Here is a 19,966-nt window from a genome sequence, read left to right as displayed (position 1 = left end):
CTTTGGCCACCCCATGCAAAGAGTTGACTCATTGGAAAAGACTCTGATACTGGAAGGGATTGGGGGCAGGAGGAAAAGGGGATGACAGAGGATGAGATGGCTGGATGGCATCACCAACTCGATGGACATGAGTTTGAGGGAGATTGTGATGGACAGGGAGGCCTGGCGTGCTGCGATTCATGGGGTCGCAAAGAGTCGGACATGACTGAGCGACTGAACTGAATTGAATGGTGAACTTCTCGTCTCCAGGAATGTTACAGAATAAATATGTGCTGTTTTAATCCCCTGAAAGTGTTAGTCACTCAGTCATGTCCAACTCCTTGTGACCCCATGGACCACAGCCCTCCAGGCTCCTCTTTCCAGGCAAGAATGCTCCAGGCAAGAATACTGGAGTGGGCTCCATTTCCTTCTCCAGAGGATGTTCCCACCCCAGGGATCAAACCCATGTCTCCTGAATTGCAGGCAGATTCTTTACCACCTGAGCTACCTGGGAAGCCCTGTTCATTTTTGGTAATTCATAAGGTAGCCATGGGAAACCAATATACTCAACCTCCCTTCTAGACCACACAGCAGTAGACCACCAGTGTGAGGGGCTTCCCTGTTGGCTCCACAGTAAAGAACCCACCTACCAATGTGGGAGATGCAAGTTCTATCCCGGGGTCACTAAGATTCCATGGAGAAGTAAATGGCTACCCCACTCCAGTATTCTTGCCTGGGAAACCCCATGGATAGAGTGGGCTGTTGAATAAGAGAGCGCTGGGAGCCTTGAAAGCCAAGTTGAGATGATTTAATTTTTATATGAAATTCATCCCTATCAACCTATCTTCAACAGCTTAGGTGCTTTGTTCCAACATTTATGTTTCCTAATTTAAGCCTTTGTGAAATACTGTTATAAGCTGTTTTGCAGAAGGATTTGCAAGAGAAGGGGGATACATGACATAATCCCACCTGTGAGTGGTGAGAAAAGCAGACTTGGGCTGAGGAGGAAGCTGAGCTTCAACACAGTTGCAGCTGAGGCTCAGATGATCCTACATGGACTTCTGGAGCTGGAATGTCCCTCTCTTTGGTGTTTTCCCAACTGGGCCAGGCACTGTACCCCCACATAGACCAGCCGTGGGATGCAGGCTCACACAGAGAAGCCAGGGCTTTGGTCAAAGCAGCTTCTACCAGCTCTAGGCAATTTCTGGTGATGGACGCAGCTGTGAGCCAATGGGGAATCAGCATCTCTCCAGGGGGATGTAGGAGGTGCCTCCCAGCTTCTTCCACATGCACAGGTGTATGTCTTCCTGTCTAATCTGTTATTAGAATGTGGCCATGTGAAGTTCCACACCTGGACTAGAATTGCCTTACTCTGAGAACGAATCATTAGATGCTCTTAAATCAAGTATATAGTGACAGGCCTGAGAAGTCTGAGTTGCATTCTTATTCATTTCCCGGTCTCACCCACACACTTTCCATTTCCATGAATTACAACTCTTAAAGTCAAATTTTAGAATGGCTTCTAATCACATTTAGACCATGGTGGGAATTTCATCTCCTTTTTCTAGTTATCCATGGACAGAGGAAAATCATCTGACCCTACCTGGAAATCACCATTTATTCATTCACTTATCCATTTATTGGTGAGACAACACACATACATAACACCTATTCCATACTAAAGAAGACACTGGGTATAAAAACGTGAATGAGGAGGGATGGGAAGTGATTAAGACTTCACCTTCCAATGCAGGGGGTCCAGGTTCAATCCCTGATCGAGGAGCTAAGTAAGATCCCACCTGCCTCACAGCCAAAAAGCCGAAAAGCCTAAACCAGAAACAATACTGTAACAAATTCAATAAAGCCTTTAAAAATGATCTACATAAAAAAAAATCTTTTTAAAAAAAGAGTAGCATGGAAACATAGATTCTAAGCATATATGTAGATAGCCAGTGGGAACTTGCTGTATGGCTCAAGGAACTGAAACTGGGATTCTCTGACAATCTAGAGGCATGGGAGGGAGTGGGAAGTGGAAAAAAGGCCCAAGAGGGAGGGGACATATTTGTACCTATGACTGATCCATGTTGATGTATGTCAGAAACCAACACAATATTGTAAGTATTCTTCAGTTAAAAGTAAATGTTAAAAAGGAGTTTAAAAAAATCTTTAAAAATAATGAATGAGGAGGCTGTCAAAGGCTTCACACTGATGGTGAGGAGTTGGCCTCCCTCATGATGAGGAGTTTGGATTTTTTCCTAAACACGATGATGGGTAATGGGCAGTACTATGATTTGAATAGGCTGGGGCTCCTGAAATATCTCTCTCTTGGTGGTAAAGAGGATGGATAGCTGGGGAGTCCACAATACAATGCAAGCGGCTGGCAGGTAGGGCTTGTCAACATGCAGTTGAGTCACTCTTCAGACCTCAGCTGAGTCACCCATCTTCTGTCCTTCCTCTGACTGAGACCCTCCTGGCCATCCCAGGAGTCAGCAACACTGCCAAGGAGCCTGTCAACAGCCTGTTTGGGTGGGAGTGTTCACATTAGCCTCCTAAGCCACCAGCAGCCCCCGGGGACCCAGTCATCAGCTTTTGAATATGCAAACACACCATGCATGTGACCCCCAGTCACAAACACTCAGTGTAAAGCACACAGCTGTCCACATAGGCTGAGTGACTTAAAAAATAAGCCTCCAAAGGATGCATCATTCCACTTTGGCTTTTCCTCTCAACAATCTCCACAGCTTTGGGCCAGTCCAAAGACAAGTAAATCTCTCAGTGGGTGGGACCTCCATATTAAATACAAATTATGGATCAGAGCATATAACCTAGCAGTACAGGCTATGTTTCAAAAGGAAAAAAAAAAAAAAAGGAGGATTTTTTTTTTCAACATTAGTCAACTATAGACTGGAAAATAGAAGGGAAAATATCATAGTATTAATAATTATTAGAAGGTGAGAGCTTATATGCTTCAGTGTTGTTCCAACATAAATGTCACTGTAAGAAATGATATTTCATTTCAGTACTATCAAATCAGATACTTAGTGTGCTGGGAGAAATGATTGGAGCTACTTTAAAGCTGCATTAACCAGAGAAACTACAAAAATATTTATATTCTTATGAAGGAAGGAAGGAATGTCCCTCATGGGGGTGTTTAAGCACCCTCCATCTTTGGATAAATGGTAATGCTAAACAAAAAAAAAATGGAAAGATGACCTTAGAATAATAACCTCAGGACTCAACTGGGATTCGGCTTCTCAAAGTACAAAAGTCATTTGCAGTATGCTCAGGATGGAAATTTCTATACAGCTTTACAGCTCATAGATTTCATTATATACCTCAGACGAAAATCACCAAAACACCCAACTCTGGGCTAACTTCCTCTCCCCAGGGGGCCCCCCAATATGTAAAATTACTCACCATCCTCTTGTTCAGTCTGCAATTCTGCTCAGTTGCTCAACAACAATTGTAAGAGCAGAAAAACAAAGGGGAAGGGAAAACCAGTCCTTTCAGAGAGGTGTTTCATATGCAGAATAGGATCTTGAAAGCAAAGCCAGGTCTGGCACTGTTAGGACTTTTCTCTGAGCCCATTCCTTCTCAGTGCTTCCTTATAGAGACCCCGTGCAAAGGCCATGTGGAAAATTTCACAGCACCAATGCTGAGTCCATATCTGAAAGCCATCCCACTGGGAGAGCTTCTTTCACTGTTTGCCATTTCCAACAGACACCGTGTGTGTTGCCTGAAAGATGGAGTGCTGGTGAGGGCCTCAACCTATGAGTCACTTAGTTTTCAAACAACAGCTCCAAGCGCCTTTGAGTGTCTGGCTGATTTATTGTGAATGGCACTGATACTTATGTGACTAGAAGCTGTTAGCCTGAATTGGTGCTTGGAGAAACAAAGTCAATGAAAGTCACCAATCCAATAAATCTGTGAGCGATGCATGGAGTTGTCTTTTAAACAAGTGACTGGCCCATTTCCATCGAGAAGCATATGGCGAGAGAGGCACAAGTCGAGAAGCGTAACTTCTTGAGTCACAATAGTCCAGAATTTTTTTTTTTTTCCCCCAATCCTATCTATGGGTTTTGAATGTCAAGAGAGTGAACAGAATCCTAATGCAATAACCCTCCAAGTACTTTTGTTTATGTATTTTCTTTCGACCTTTACAAAAATGTTGCCTGGCAGGAAGGAGCATGAGTGTGTGCTCAGTCGCTCAGGCGTGTCTGACTCTTAGTGACCCCATGCACTGCAGCCCGGCAGGCTCCTCTGTCCATGGGATTCTCCAGGCAAGAATACTGCAGTGGGCTGCCATTTCCTCCTCCAGGGTTATCAGGAAGGAGAGGAATCCTTAATAGTATCTGCATTTCATACATGAAACATAGAGGTTAATACAGGCAAGCAATGTACTGCCATTAATTGGAAGAGGGAGGTCTTTACTCTGAATCAGATTGATGTTTGTAAATAAAGATTAATTCATTCTCATCGTTTATTAATTCAGTAATAAAAACAATTCTTCAGGCCACTGTTTATAGACAAACTGACGATTTAACACAATTGATAGGTCAAACTGGTTGGTCAGGAGCCCTATGTTGAAAAGTATCTCTGAGCAGATGGGAAGTTAGATAATGTTCATCACCCACCTGTCACTCCCTGAACTGCCTTTGATGGCTAACAGATTTCTACGAGCACGGGATCATGGAGATGCCAAGTGCTTCCTAATGGTTCCAGGAGAGGATCAAAGCCAACGCGGTGGGCTTTAACGCTGGCAAGGTCCAGGAACACTTAGGGTTGAATAGAAGTCACCCAGGAGTAGTCTGTCATCTTGCCTAACACATTTAGAAGAGGCTATTGCCCTGGCACTGTCACCATGCCCCTTATTTATGGTCCTCTAGTGGGGGAGTGGGGCAAGCAGCTCTCAGAGCTACCCAGCTGCTCATACAGATAATACAGCTGTAGGAAGAATATGATTCATTCCAGGCCTTTCCTTCACCGTTAAGACACGAGTCCCAGGCCCGCTCATCTCAGGGAGACCTGCATCAGGCACACACTTCTGTCTGCTCTGCGACAGCAGGATAACAGAGAGCGGCTGAACACAAAAGACAGAGAAACACCAACCATATATGTCTCGACAATATCGACGCCCTGAGCTATGCCTTTTTTGATGATGCATCGGGGACTGGTCTGCGTGTTGCAAAAGGAAAGAAAATGTTCTCATACATAAAACAGGGCCAGGAAGAGGTTCCATAAAAGGCAGGGGTGCCTGTCTGAGGTGGCTCCCTACCACTCGCCAGAGAGGGCAGACGATTGAAATACCAAATCAGCAGGCAGCCACAGATTGCTTCCAGGATCAACACAGATTGTGCTGCCAGGGAAAGCATTCATTGAACTAGTTCTTCTGCAAGATCAAGGGTGCTAGGCCAGACTTTCCTGGAGACTTCTTCCTCTTTCAGACTAGACAGAAGGATCAATGGGTATGCAATAGCTCTCCATCACGGTGCATTGCTGCTGGACAGAAAGCAGAGGTATCCCTCAGCCTCACATACCTGATAGGGACCCTGATTGCAACCACAGTAGCTGCTCTCCATGGTGTAGCTTCTGGACACCCCCATCTCTCTCCACACCACTACCCGGGCTGTGGACGCCCGAGATTTCTCCACAAGGAAGCTGCAGCTGCTCATGGTAAACGCTGGTGCGAGTTTATCAAGGATTTTGGGAAGAGTCTACAATTAAGAAAATCAAAGTATGGTGAGTTGCAGAGGATTGTATCTATGCATCATTAAAAAAAATAATAACTTCTTAGTATTAAGCATTTCAATATATCAAACACTTAATATATGCAACTATAAATCTTATATCAATTCTAAGTATTGAGTACCAATTTTTAAATCCTTTTCTGTAGTTATTGTTACTGTTTAGTTGCTAAGTCATGTCTGATTCCTTGTGACCCCACTGACTATATCCCGTCAGGCTCCTCTGTCCATGGGATTCTCCAGGCAAGAATACTGGAGTGGGTTTTCATATCCTTCTCCAGGGGATCTTCCTAACCCAGGGATCGAACCTGGGTCTCCAGCATTGGCAGGCAGGTTCTTAACTACTGTGCCACTTGGGAAGCCCCTTTTATTCATTTTAAAGATGAGGAAACTGAAGCTTAGAAAAGTCAGAAAGAATTAGCTTAAGTTCAACTACAAAGTGGGTGGGATGGGATCCAAATGCCAACATGGCCAACTCCAAAGACTATGATCTTTCCACCTCATCTTCCTGCATCACTATGAACCACTGTTGCAACATATACCCAGCCTCATACATTACTGTGCTGAGCCCCACGGGAAGCCACAGACTTCACAGGGACCTGAAATTTAGAGAGTGGCTCAACCCAGACTCCCTGTCTTCTGGCTGGGTTTTCACTTATCTCAGACATACGGACCACTGGTGCTTCTTAAGCAGGAGCACATATACAGTTACTTTTCTTCCTGAAAGAGTATAACTGCCAAAATGAACTTCTCAATCTCATCCTCTGATCTATAAATCTGAAGTCGGGCCAATTATAAAACTTATAAAAATCCATACTCTCTGGATTCGTACATACCACGTGAGGTCACTTAATTTCCATTTAGAAGGTAACCGTATGTCCTGTGCGTGTGTGCAGTCGTTTTAGTCATGTCCGACTCTCTGCAACCCCATGGACTGTACCTGCCAGATTACTCTGTCCATGGGATTTTCCAGGCAAGAATACTGGAGGAGGTTTCCATTTCCATTTCAGGGGACCTTCCTGATCCAGAGATCGAACCTGCGCCTCTTGCCTCTCCTGCACTGGGAGGCAGGTTCCTTACCACGGTACCGCCAGGGAAGCCAGAAGGCATCAATAGACCCTAGTCTATCTAAAGAGAGGGGACAACTAGTCCCTGGACCTTCCCAAACCCCAAGGATGGCATCCCAGAGTTGATAGTATACCAATACTACATTTAGACAGTTCAGAACTTTTGTGATATGAACACAGAGGGTTCTCTCACTTCGGTGTTAGCAAAATCTCCAAAAATTAGCACATAGTAAAAAAGTATACAGATTAGATAAGAAATGGTATAATGTCAGTCTTTGGACAAATTGCTGGGAGAAGCTGGAGAAGTAGAACAAATGGATGAGAATGTAAATTAAGGAACTATTTTTCAAGAAATGCAGTTTTTGTTTATTTCTAGAACACTGAGCAAATCTCTTAATATCTCTGGTTCTTACTGTCCCCATGCTTAACATAGCTATCAGATTAATATAAGGATTAATATAATTAATTATAAAAACATTGAACATAAGTATATATTAATGTGTTTATTAATGTAATTTACTATGATCTCTAAGTTCCTACATAGGCTTCAGACCTATAGCATCATAATTTTAAGGGAAATGAAGTATAAATGTTATCCTCAGAGTTTCTCCAATTCCTCCTAATTGATTTAATCTATCCACTCTTGGGGACTTCCCTGGTAGCTCAGCTGGTAAAGAATTCTCCTGCAATTTAGGAGTCTACAGTTCAATTCCTGGGTCAGGAAGATCCACTGGAGAAGGGATAGGTTACCCACTCCAGTATTCTTGGGCTTCCCTAGTGGCTCAGACGGTAAGAATCCACTTGTAATGAGGGAGACCTGGGTTCAATCCCTGGATTAGGAAGATCCCTTAGAGGAGGGAATGGCTACCCACTTCAGTATTCTGGCCTGGAGAATTCCATGAACAGAGGAGCCTTTCATGAACAGTGGAGCCTGGCAGGCTACAATCCATGCAGTCACAGAGTTGGACATGACTGGGAGACTTTCACTCACTCACTCATCCATTCTTGGAGCTTCCCAGGTGGCACCAGCAGTAAAGAATCCTCCTGCCAAAGTGGGAGACGCAAGAGATGTGGTTTCAATCTTGGGTTGGGAAGATCGCCTGGAGTAGGAAATATCTACTCACTCCTGCATTCTTGCCTAGAAAATTCCATGGACAGAGGAGCTTGGTGGGCTACAGTCCACGTGGCCGAAAGAGTCATACACGACTTAGTACACATTATTCTTGTCCCTCTTTTCCCATGATCCCTCACACTGTGTTTTTCCTTTAAAGTGTTCATCATAATTTTCTGTATGTAACTAGTTGCTTATTTGCAATCTCTTCTGAAGCCTAGAAGTTCCATGAGAGCAGGTCTGTATCTTCTCTGCACATGGATCAGTGCTGCTTATAGGGAGTACTTCATAAACTATTCATGGGAAAAAATAGAATCTGCTTATCTAAGCCTTTAAATGACTGCTTAAATAGACATAAATAGAGAACATTTCTAGTTTTGAGTCTGTACAATATTGTATTGAAAACTATAGCTTTGTATAGTCTGAAGTCGTGGAGTCTGATCCCTCTAGCTATGTTTTTCTTTCTTAAGATTGCTTTGGCTATTTGCGGTCATTTTTGTTTCCATCAGTTCAGTTCACTTCAGTCGCTTAGTTATGTCTGACTCTTTGCGACCCTATGAACCGCAGCACACCAGGCCTCCCTGTCCATCACTAACTCCCGGAGTCCACCCAAACCCATGTCCATCGAATCAGTGATGTCATCCAACTATCTCATCCTCTGTCATCCCCTTCTCTTCCTGCCCTCAATCTTTCCCAGCATCAGGGTCTTTTCAAATGAGTCAGCTCTTCACATCAGGTGGCCAAAGTATTGGCATTTCAGCTTTAACATCAGTCCTTCCAATGAACATCCAAAACTGATCTCCTTTAGGATGGACTGGTTGGATCTCCTTGCAGTCCAAGGGGCACTGAAGAGTCTTCTCCAACACCACAGTTCAACAGCATCAATTCTTCAGTGCTCAGCTTTCTTTATAGTCCAACTCTCACATCCATACATGACCACTGGAAAAACCATAGCCTTGACTAGATGGACCTTTGTTGACAAAGTAATGTCTCTGCTTTTTAATATGCTATCTAGGTTGGTCATAACTTTCCTTCCAAGGAGTAAGCGTCTTTTAATTTCATGGCTGCAGTCACCATCTGCAGTGATTTTGGAGCCCAAAAAATAAAGTCAGCCACTGTTTCCATACAAATTGTAAAATGTTTTGTCCTAGTTCTGTGAAAAAAGCCATTGGTAATTTGATAGGGATTGCACTGAATGTGTAGATTGCTTTGAGTAGTACAGTCATTTTCACAATATTGATTCTTTCAATTCTAGAACATGGTATATCTCCCCATTTTTTTGTGTCATCATTGATTTCTTTTATCAGTGTCTTTTAGTTTCCTGCGTACAGCTTTTTTGCCTCCTTAGGTAGGTTTATTTTATCAACTAAAGTGATTGAGAATACTTGAATATAATTTCAATTTATCAATGCTTTGCCTTGTTGCAAAAAGTTTAATCTGACATCATTTAAATGATCTCTCCTTTCTTAAATTAAGTGAATCTTCTTTTCTTAGCTAGTATAATCTCTCTCCAAAAAATCACAGACTCTATTAATGGCGTGAATTTGGAAAACTCCATAATCTATGATCCCTTTACTGGAGCCTTGGAGCCTGGAGGATGTGAAATTTACAAAGTGCAATGGGAACATCCTTTTACACCTCTACAGTGGCAATTTATCCATTCATTAAATACTGGGTGCCACACCATCTCATTTACAGTAAAGTCTTTCTATTTCCTTTTTGATTTTACATAGATGGATCTAGGTCAGTGTGAGCAATGAAGATGATGATAGCTAGGATAACTGGAGGTGGTTTGATATGTTTTGTTTTTAAATGATTAGGAAATTGATGAACTCTACACATGAATTGATCCACTGGAGACTTACTGCAATGATTCCTAGGATCCCCCAGCTTGAGTGGGGAAAGAAGGCTTGGGACATTCAACTCTTCCCCAGACACTTTCTCTGTGTCTTAAACCTAATTTCAGTTTCCCAAACATTGATATTGTTGTTGTTGTTGTTGTTGCTGCTGCTAAGTCGCTTCAGTCGTGTCCGACTCTCTGCGACCCCATAGATGGCAGCCCACCAGGCCCCAACGTCCCTGGGATTCTCCAGGCAAGAATACTGGAGTGGGTTGCCATTTCCTCCTCCAATGCATGAAAGTGAAAAGTGAAAGTGAAGTCGCCCAGTCCTGTCCGACTCTTGGCGACCCCATGGACTGCAGCCTACCAGGCTCCTCCATCCATGGGATTTTCCAGGCAAGAGTACTGGAGTAGGTTGCCATTGCCTTCTCCTAGATAGCTTTTCACTGAATGCTTACTATGCATTTTGCATTCATTAATTCATTTAATCATCACAAGTCTTTGGGGTAAGTTTTATTGTGTGTGTGTGCTCAGTCATGTCTGACTCTTCGACCCATGGCCTGTAGCCCACCAGAATCCTCTGTCCATGGAATTTTCCAGGCAAGAATACTGAAGTGGTTTGCCATTTCCTCCTCTAGGGCATCTTTCTGGCACAGGGACAGAACTTGCATCTCTTGTGTCTCCTGCATTGGCAGATGGATACTTTACCACTGTGCCACCTGGGAAAAGATGCAAGTTTTCTCATTATCTATGAGTATTGTTAACTTTTTTTTGGAAAAAGAGAGCAAAAATTCGTGGTGACTCTATATTTAAGGCTGGATAGTATAGATTCTTTAACTCAAGATGTACTGCTCATAAGAGATAATTTTATATAGGTCAGCATGATCTGGTAAGATGAAATGTTTTAATCCAAGCTAGTTTTCTAATTAAGATTATGCAGTTAAGCTTCTTGAGGTTTATCACCAGTACTCTGGTTGAGCCTTAGAGTAAATAGGACATGGAAGATAAGCTGCTGTTTCTGCATTAATAGCCTTGGGGGAATTCTAGTGATCAATAGCAGTTATGCTTCTAATAGGCACGAGTGAAGAGGGGGGAGCAATTCAGGACACGGGAAGTATTTTCAGGTGAGATAGAAGTTTGGTGGGTTTTTTCCCCCTTTTCATACTCACTAACCCTGAAGGTATTTCATATTCAGTAAATTCATATATCCAGAATGATAAGTGGTTGAAAGTGAAAGTGTAGTCTCTCAGTTGCAAGAGACAGTTTGTGGCACCATGGGCTGTAGCCCGCCAGGCTCCTCTGTCAATGGAATTCTCCAGGCAAGAACACTGGAGTGGGGCTTGAACCTGGGTCTCCTGCATTACAGCAGATTCTTTACCATCTAAGCCACAAGGGAAGCCCCTAAGAAGAGGTTGGTACCATCATAATTGTGATACTGTCATTGCAGTAAGAACTATATATATTGGCTTTTCATTCCCAGTTTTGATATGAGATTCCTAAAACACTTGTAAATTCCTATGTGATAAGAATAACAGGAGCATATTTTCTTCTAATAAGGGGACTCTGGGTGGGCTCCTGAATCACTCCTGGATCAGGGCTGATCACTACTTCTCTGTGAAAGATTAGAGATGGAGTTAATAAATGATCAAGCCCATGTGAAGAAGTTTCCATAAAATCCAAATAGAATGCAAGTGGGGGGAGCTTCCAGGTTGGTGAAGCCTTCCATACACTGGAAAGTAATGTACCCCCACTGCGACTCCACACTTACAGAAACTTGGGACCCTCCCGTATCTATATATCTTTTCAAATGGCTGTTTATCTTGTCAGTGACAGTTTGCCACTTGCCATCCAATTCTACAAGGGTTAAATCATGAGCTACTGCAATTTTATGGACTTAATTTTTGTATCTCTTCATATCTAGAAAAGCACTATAAAATTCTTCATGGTGACGATTCTCCTCGTGACTAGCAGAAAACTTCTGCAAAAAAAAAAAAAAAGATGTTTGATTGCATGTATTACCCCTTCACTAAAATCACATATATACTGACCTTCCCTCCTGCCTCTCTGGAGCAGTTTTGCAGAATTATCTGGGGTCCTATCTCCCGAGCTATAGTCCTCATTTTGTCCTCAATGAAACTTAACTGGAAACTCTCACTTTGTGCAATGTTTTAAGTCAAAAACCTGTATCCTTTAGCATATCCTTAACTAAACTGGGAAATGTAAATAAGTGTTCCTTTGAATACTATGAACTATTCTAGGAAATAACCAGACCCAAAGGGAAGGAGATCATGGAAACCCTTGATTTGTAGCTGAGTCAGACAGGAGTTGTGGGTAACCTGGGGACTTACTACTTGCAACTGGTATCTGAAGTGGGGGGGATGTCTCCTGGGACTGAGCCCTTAACCTGAGAAATCTGATGTTATCTCCAGGTAGACAGTGTTAGAATTCAGTTAAATTGTAAGACACTCAGGTGTTGTCACAGAATTGCCTGGTGGAGGGAAAATGCAAATACCTGATCCTCAGCAGTGTCAGAAATGGCCTTCCCAGGTGGTGCAGTGGTAAAGAATCTGCCTGCCAATGCAGGAGATGCAGGAGACACGGGTTCTATCCCTGGGTCAGGAAGATTCCATGGAGAAGGAAATGGCAACCCACTAGAGTATTCTTGCCTGGGAAATCCCATGGACAGAGGAGCCTGGCAGACTACAGTCCATGGGGTCACAAAGAGTTAGACATGACTTAGCAACTAAGCAACAGTGTGAGAAATGAAGCGTTCTGTGTAAAAGGAAAGGAGAAAGACAGAGGAGGAGAACCAGGTTTTTCCAACAAGTCATTTTTTTCCTTTTCCTGTATAAATTTTAAAGAAAGGCCAATTTTTATTTATTTATTTATTTTTTGGTGGGGGATAACTTGACCTCTTCGACGTCTTCCTAATACCCGGTAAGCAGCAAGCTTGTCTACTTTATCCCAACAGGAAGAAGTCCTTCTTTCCTTTTCCCTCCTTGACCCCTCTGGGTTCAGTGTGGGGATAGCTGATCTCTAGCTACTGGAACCCAGAAAAAAAGAGAATTAGGTTCAGTGGATCACTGTCTACTTTTTATAGTATGCGCACACAGAGGAATGTGGATGGTGAAATGCCTTAATATTTTTCATCCCTTCATATTTATTTAAGATCCTTTCCAATTCAGTATCATTTTAGTCCTTCTGTAAATACATAACAGGGGCAGTGTTTTCATTATCCTTGTTTCACAGGTGACAGAATGGTGGTTCAGAGAGGTGATGTTAATGGATCATAGTCACACAGTTAATAGTTACAAAGTCAGGAATTAAAATGAGGTTTCCTATCACTATATCACATCATACAGGAAAAAGAAAAATTGAAAGTAACCAGGTAGAAAGACATTATTCATCAAAAGTGAGGAAAAGATACACATGCCTTCAACCTGCATGTGCTATAATCCTATAGTTAAAATAATCAAAATGCTTATTCAGGAAAATAATGGTTGAGGCAAGTCTCAAAGGCAAGAATCTGGACACAAATATTTTTATGTCATTCCCCCTAATGACTTACCCGGTAGCTGACATCTTCCGAGAGATTCGATGTACCTACAGTAGCCTCTGCTTGCCACAAGGTCTCTTTGATGCTGCAGCCATAAAGGAATACATTCTTCTTTTGGGAGTGGCCATGGAAATCACAGAAGACCTGCAATGACCAAAGAAAGAGAAGCTAAATCTGCTAGTTTCTTACATGCTTAAAATGTCAACTTTCTTAGGTAAATACTGTTTACTTAGCAGAACCAGACACATGGGGACCACTGTCGACTTCAGCAAGAGTTCTGTAGGTAGAGTTATCAAGGATGAAGTTAGGTTGGAAGGACCTCAGGGTCAAACAGGATGTAAAGAAATATAATTCATGTAAAGCTCTTCTGAGAAGTTTTCTTATGATGAGGGAGGAGACAGAGTCCAAACCAGAAGAGGAAATAAGAAATAACCTTTAAGAAATAGCTATTTATATCTTCCACTCAGTTTTAGATTGATTTTTTTTATATTGAGCTTCATAAGCAGTTCATATAGTTTGGAAATAAATCCTTTGTCAGTTGCTTTGTTTGCAAATACTTTCTCCCATTCTGAAGGTTGTCTTTTCATATCATTTATGGTTTTCTTTGCTGTGCAAAAGATTTTAAGTTTAATTAGGTCCCATTTGCTTATTTTTCTTTCTATTTTTGTTACTCTAGGAGGTGGGTCAGAAAAGATCTTGCTGTGATTTATGTCCAAGGGTGTACTGTCTGTTTTCCTCTAAGAGTTTTACAGTGTCAGGTTTTATATTTAATCTATTTTGAGTTTATTTTTGTGTATGGTGTTAGGGAGTGTTTTAAATTAGAACTTTTATATGTAGCAGGACCAAGAATCTATTATGTAGAATGAAAATCAGAAAGAGAAAAACAAATACCATATATTAACACTTATTTGTGGAATCTAGGAAAATGTACAGATGAACCTATCTGCAGGGCAGGTATAGAAATTCAGAGGTAAGGAATGGATGGGTGGACACAGGGAAATTGAGGGGGTGGAACGAACTGGGAGGTTGAGTTTAACATATATACACTGCCATGTGTAAAACAGAGTCAGTGGGAACCTGCTGTATAGCACATGGAGCTCAGCTCGGTGCTCTGTGATGACCTAGATGGATGGGGGGAGGCTTGGAGGGAGTCTCAAGAGGGAGGGGACATATGTACACATACAGCTGATTCACTTTGCTGTACAGCAGAAACTAACACAACATTGTAAAGCAACTGTATCTCAAAAAAAAAAAAAAAAGAAAAAGAAATCACCTTTAACAGTTTTTCCATACAAACTCCAATTAATAAATATAGAAGAAATGAAGTAAATAGAAAATCACCATTAGAACACCGTTTAATAATTGCTGGCAAGATGGATGCCAAAATTAATGAGAAAGATTTGTGGAGCAAAAGGGTTATTTGCATAGTGTCAAAAATCTCTTCTCCAAGATGTTAACTACAGAAGGAAAAACAATAACTTTACCATGGAGAAATCTGGCCGACATTACCTTAACCAAGTAACCAAGGTAAACATCACCAATAACAGACGCGGTGACAAAATTCATATTGAAGAAAAGTTTAAAAATGACTAGCACTCTTTAAAATCATTGAGGTCATGAAAGACAAAGAATGTGTAAGGGATTTTTGCAGAGGAGAAACTAAGGAAATATGAAATCTAAGTATGATGAGGATTGTGAATTAATCTTGAAACAAACAAAAAAATTGGTCTGCAAAGCTTGTGAAACCCATATGAACTCTGTCATTTCATTTATAGCAGTGTTCCAATATTAACCTTCAGTTTTGATAATTGTACCATAATTGTGCAAAGCATTAGCATTAGGGGAAAGTGGATGAAGTATGTATGCGTGTGCTTAGTCGCTCAGTTGTGTCAGACTCTTTGCAACCCCACGAACTGCAACCTGCCAGGCTCCTCTGTCCACGGGATTCTCCAGGCCAGAATACTGGAGTGGGTAGCCTTTCCCTCCTCCAGGGGATCTTCCGCACCCAGTGATCGAACCCAGGTCTCCCACATTGCAGGCAGATTCTTTACCATCTGATCCACAAGGGAAGTATATATGGGTATTGTCTATTTGGGGAACTTTCCTAAAATTATTTCAAAACAAAAATGAAAAAATTATACAGTATAATATTTAGTTAAAATCTAGAATGCAAAGTTAGGTTGTTTCAACATCAAAAATTATTCAATGTGATTCACTACATTTATAGACTAAAGAAAGAACTAATATGATAATCATAATAGATGCATGAAAATGTTTGATAAAATTCAATACCCATACAGGATCAAAAAGTAACAAACAATCTTATAAGACAGGCTCAAGGATATATTGCACAACACAGTTAAATAGCCAATATTTTGTAATAACAGTATGTGGAAAGTAATCTATAAAATTGCATAAAAATAAAAAATGTAAAAACATATACATTTACAGACAGAATTTCCTTAACCTAAGAACCATTACCTAAAAAACAGTTAATAGTATAATTTTTGATGAAATATTATGCTTAGTCCCTGAACTCAGGAAAAGACCTGGCACTAAGATTCAATTGTAATTGATGGTATAATTGAAGGAAAAGAAAAATAAACGTAAGAGAAAAAAAACAGTATAAGATTTTAAAAGAATAAATAAAATTGTCTTTTATCTCCCTATATAAAGATTGCTAAATGCAGAATATAAAAAATCTATACATACAAATTATTGCAAAATTGCAGGTAAGAATGTCAATATATAAAAATCAAGTGCATTTATAAATACTATAAATGTACCCAAAAAGCCTAAAGTTTAAAACAGTATTTTATATGCCATGAAATATGAAATGACCAAATTGTCAACTTTTGCTGGATCATAAAAAAAGCAAGGGAATTCCAGAAAATCACTTAACTTCTATTTCATTGACTACACTAAAACCTTTGACTGTGTGGATCACAAAAAACCTTGGAAAACAGTATTTAAAATAGCATAAAAGCATGAAACTCATAAGAATAACAGACATTATTATTGGTAAAATAATACATAAATTGATCAATAGAGAAAAGTAGATATTCCAAGGAGAGTCTCACAGTCACTTGATTCATGACAGAGTTCACACACTGGTGCAGTGGGAAAGGATGGTTTTAGGAGGCTTGAATCCCCAGGTAAAATATATAGAAAAATAGAAGTAAATATTTATCCTCATAATATGTTAAAAAGTATCCATATAAATTATAGATCCTAACATGGAAGATAAAATAATAAAGTCACTTGAGGGTAACATAGGTTACTATGTTTGACCTTGGAGCTGGGAAAGAGTTCTTAACGAGGACGAAAATAAGAACTAAAAATAAATAAAAACATTAAAAAACTAGATACATTTCATTGAGAATTTTTTTTGAAGCAAAAACACCAGGAGAAATGTGAAAAGGCAAACCAAAGAGTGAAATAATATACCTGCAGATAGATATCCAACAAGTGATTCATCGAGAATGTATACATGTATCAATAAGAAAACAACAATTAATGGACAAAAAAAGAAGTTCCAAATGGCTGTTGAGCAAATGAAAATGTACTCAACCTCAATCGATATCAAGGAAATATAAAACCACAGTGAGACACGACTGCATCTAATGTGTTATTAGGACTCCTAACATCATGAAAAGAAAACAGCAGAAGTGGAACTCTCAAACCCAGCTTGTGGGACTATGTCACCATACTGCTACTATAGAAAACAATTTGGGAATGTCTTCTAAAGCTGAATATACACGAATTCTAGAACCTGCCCAACAGAAATGCATACATTGGGCACGAGAAGATAGCAAGAATATATTGGGTTGAACAAAAAGTTCGTTCGGGTTTTTCTGTACCATCTTAAGGAAAAAACCTAAACAAAAATTTTGGCCAACCCGTACACAGCAGCATTATTTTTCTTAGCCTAAATCTGTAAGCAGTAGAATTGATTAATAAATTGTGCTATAATCATTCAACAAAATACCATCCAGGATTGAGAATGCAAGAACAAGCTAGATGTGAAAGAGCACAGCCGTATGATTTCCTTATATGACATTCAAAAACAGGCAAAACTATTACACTGAAAGACGTTAGAATAATGTCTATGCTTGAGGGTAGGAGGACATTACATTATGGCCTGGTGTCTGGGTTGTGTGTGGTGTTCTGTCTCTTGGTTTGCTTGACAGTTACATGGTATGTTCATTTTGTGAGAATTTACCAAGCTGTAGAGGTGTAATCTGTGTACTTAACACTAAAATAGGATGCATACACACGTCTGTGTTTCAAAGAGACAGAAGTCCCAGAATTTCGTTGAGGTATTTCCTCACATTTGTTCCTTAGTTTCTAGAAATGTAGTCTTTATGTAATAAGTTAAGTACACAGCGTAGGTAGCTGAAGGTGCTTGTCAAATTTGCTAATGATACAGAATTGAGGATAACTAAGGGAAGAATGGGCTTCTTAGCTGGGCTAGTGGTAAAGAACCTGCCTGCAAATGAAGGAGACATAAGAGACATGGGTTCCATCCCTGGGTCAGGAAGATCTCCTGGAGGAGAGCATGGTAATCTACTCCAGTATTCTTTTTTTTTTTTCCTACCAAAGTTTATTGTTCATTATCATGTCTATAACTAAAGAGAAATGACATGAATCCACAATATTTAGTACAGTTTAACATATTCCATCAGTTTCAAAAGATTTAACATATTAAAAGCCTGTTTCTAAATTTTTTCATAAGTTTTATGTCATTTAAATATTAATATACAATTAGGTAAAATTCAGAGTATATTAGAAAACAGGAAAAATTGAATTATAAAGATCTCATTAACTCGCTTAAGGGATTAAACACATACCTGCACAAGGGGAATTTTTTCTTTGAAAACAGAAATAGTCTGACTCATTTAATACAGAAAATAATCAGCAATATATTTTCTTTTTTTTTTTTTAATTTTTAAACTTTACAAAATTGTATTAGTTTTGCCAAATATCGAAATGAATCCGCCACAGGTATACATGTGTTCCCCATTCCAGTATTCTTGCCTGGAGAATCCCATGGACAGAGGAGCCTGGTGGGCTACAGTCCATGGGGTCGCAAGAAGTTGGACACAACTGAAGCTACTACATACATATGCACAAGAGGGTAATAATGACCTTGAATGAGTGAAAGCACAGTAAGAGCGGAAATGATAAGTGGCAAAAGGAGCTGAATTCGTGGAAACTGAAACACTTAAAGTAGAATAAATGCAGCTCCTACAATTAGACGCAAACAGTGGCAAAAGGAAAGAGACATTCAGCGTAGCAGTAGGTTTTGAATGAGAGATTTGGAGGTTTTAAATGACAGTTTGCTCAAAATGAATCAGTAGCCATGGATGTCAAAATTAATCATAAATTGCTTCTGGAGAAGTTAAAGTGGTCATGCCTTAGGAGAGCAATCAGTCTGATATACCTCACACTGGTCAATTTATATCTAATACAGTGCTTTTCACTTCTGAGTGTGGCATTTAAAAACAAGCCAGGATGCCTCAGTAAATTGAAATCAGAAAGTCAGGGAAATGGGAATGTTTATAAACACAGATCAGGCTTCCCAAGCGGTACTAGCGGTAAAGAACCCACCTGCCAGTCCATGAGACATAAGAGACTTGGGTTTCAGTTCCTGGGTCAGGAAGATGCCCTGGAGGAGGGCATGGCAACCCACTCCAGTATTCTTGCCTGGACAACCCCATGGACAGAGGAGGCTGGTGGGCTACGACTGAAGGGACTTAGCATTCATGCACACAGAAACACAGATCAACTAACTATACTGGAGATGCTTACCCTAGGCGGGAAAAAAGCTCAGTAGGGTCTTGAGAAGCCCTCCAAATTTATAAATTCTCCCATTTGAAGAATGAATAAATATACTTGCTATCATTTCAAATGACAGAGGAAGGCAAAAGGAAGGAGAATATGTACCATGGAAGTAGATTTCAGTTGTTGAATATTTATTATCTGCAAGAAATAACTTTCAATGGTTAGAGATGTCCTGCAATGCAGTGTCACACTTTTAAAAACTTCTGTTCTCTGGAAATAGTTTAGCTAAGGCCAGATAAATTGCTATCAACAATGTTGTTGGTTGAGAAATTAGATGAGATGAGCCTGTTTTCTGGTATCTGATCAAGTCCTTTTGTTTACTGATTGAATAAGAAGCTGTTGACACCAGGAATGACCCAGAACATGCAGGGTGCATGCATGGAGCCATAAATAAACACGCATATATAAGAAAGATTAAAAAAGGCAAATAGGTAGATGGTCTGCTCAGTCATAATGGGAGAAGATGAAAACTAATTCTTGAAGAGTAGATCAGAACTGATAAGGTGTGGTAGTTGATGGGCTATGTAAGCAGGGAAGAATTCAGAGATGTCAGGACCGATATCTGGAGTCAAGGTGGTTGGAGTCATCTATGAGGTGAGAGTTTTAAGAACTAAAGGACTTGAAGATATTCTCGATAAATTTACCTTCTTTCTCTTCTCCCTCTCTCTCTTAATTTTAAATAAGAGGAAGCTACTGGGCTTCCCTGGTAGCTCAGATGGTGAAGAATCTGCCTGCAGTGCGGGAGATCTGGATTTGATCCCTGGGTGGGGAAGATTCCCCTGGAGGAGGGAACGGCTACTCAGCCCAGTATTCTTTGCATGGACA

The 19,966-nt window shown here is 40.4% G+C and overlaps 1 protein-coding gene across 2 annotated transcripts in view; it reads right to left on the bottom strand.

The window, feature by feature from the left end:
* Window positions 1-19,966, bottom strand: part of AGBL1 (AGBL carboxypeptidase 1) — a 932,974-nt gene that overhangs the window by 391,716 nt on the left and 521,292 nt on the right. For both annotated transcript variants that reach the window (XM_070775073.1, XM_070775072.1), the window contains exons 20-21: window positions 13,310-13,441; window positions 5,517-5,693 (exon numbers count right to left, since the gene is read on the bottom strand). In XM_070775073.1, the coding sequence (XP_070631174.1) occupies window positions 5,517-5,693; window positions 13,310-13,441 (309 nt within the window). The remainder of the gene's footprint in view (window positions 1-5,516; window positions 5,694-13,309; window positions 13,442-19,966) is intronic.

Source organism: Bos indicus, chromosome 21 (genome assembly GCF_029378745.1).
Source record: "Bos indicus isolate NIAB-ARS_2022 breed Sahiwal x Tharparkar chromosome 21, NIAB-ARS_B.indTharparkar_mat_pri_1.0, whole genome shotgun sequence".
Taxonomy (NCBI): Eukaryota; Metazoa; Chordata; class Mammalia; order Artiodactyla; family Bovidae; genus Bos; species Bos indicus.
The sequence above is the reverse complement of the archived record's forward strand: the minus strand, read 5'-3'. Positions and strand labels throughout refer to the sequence as shown.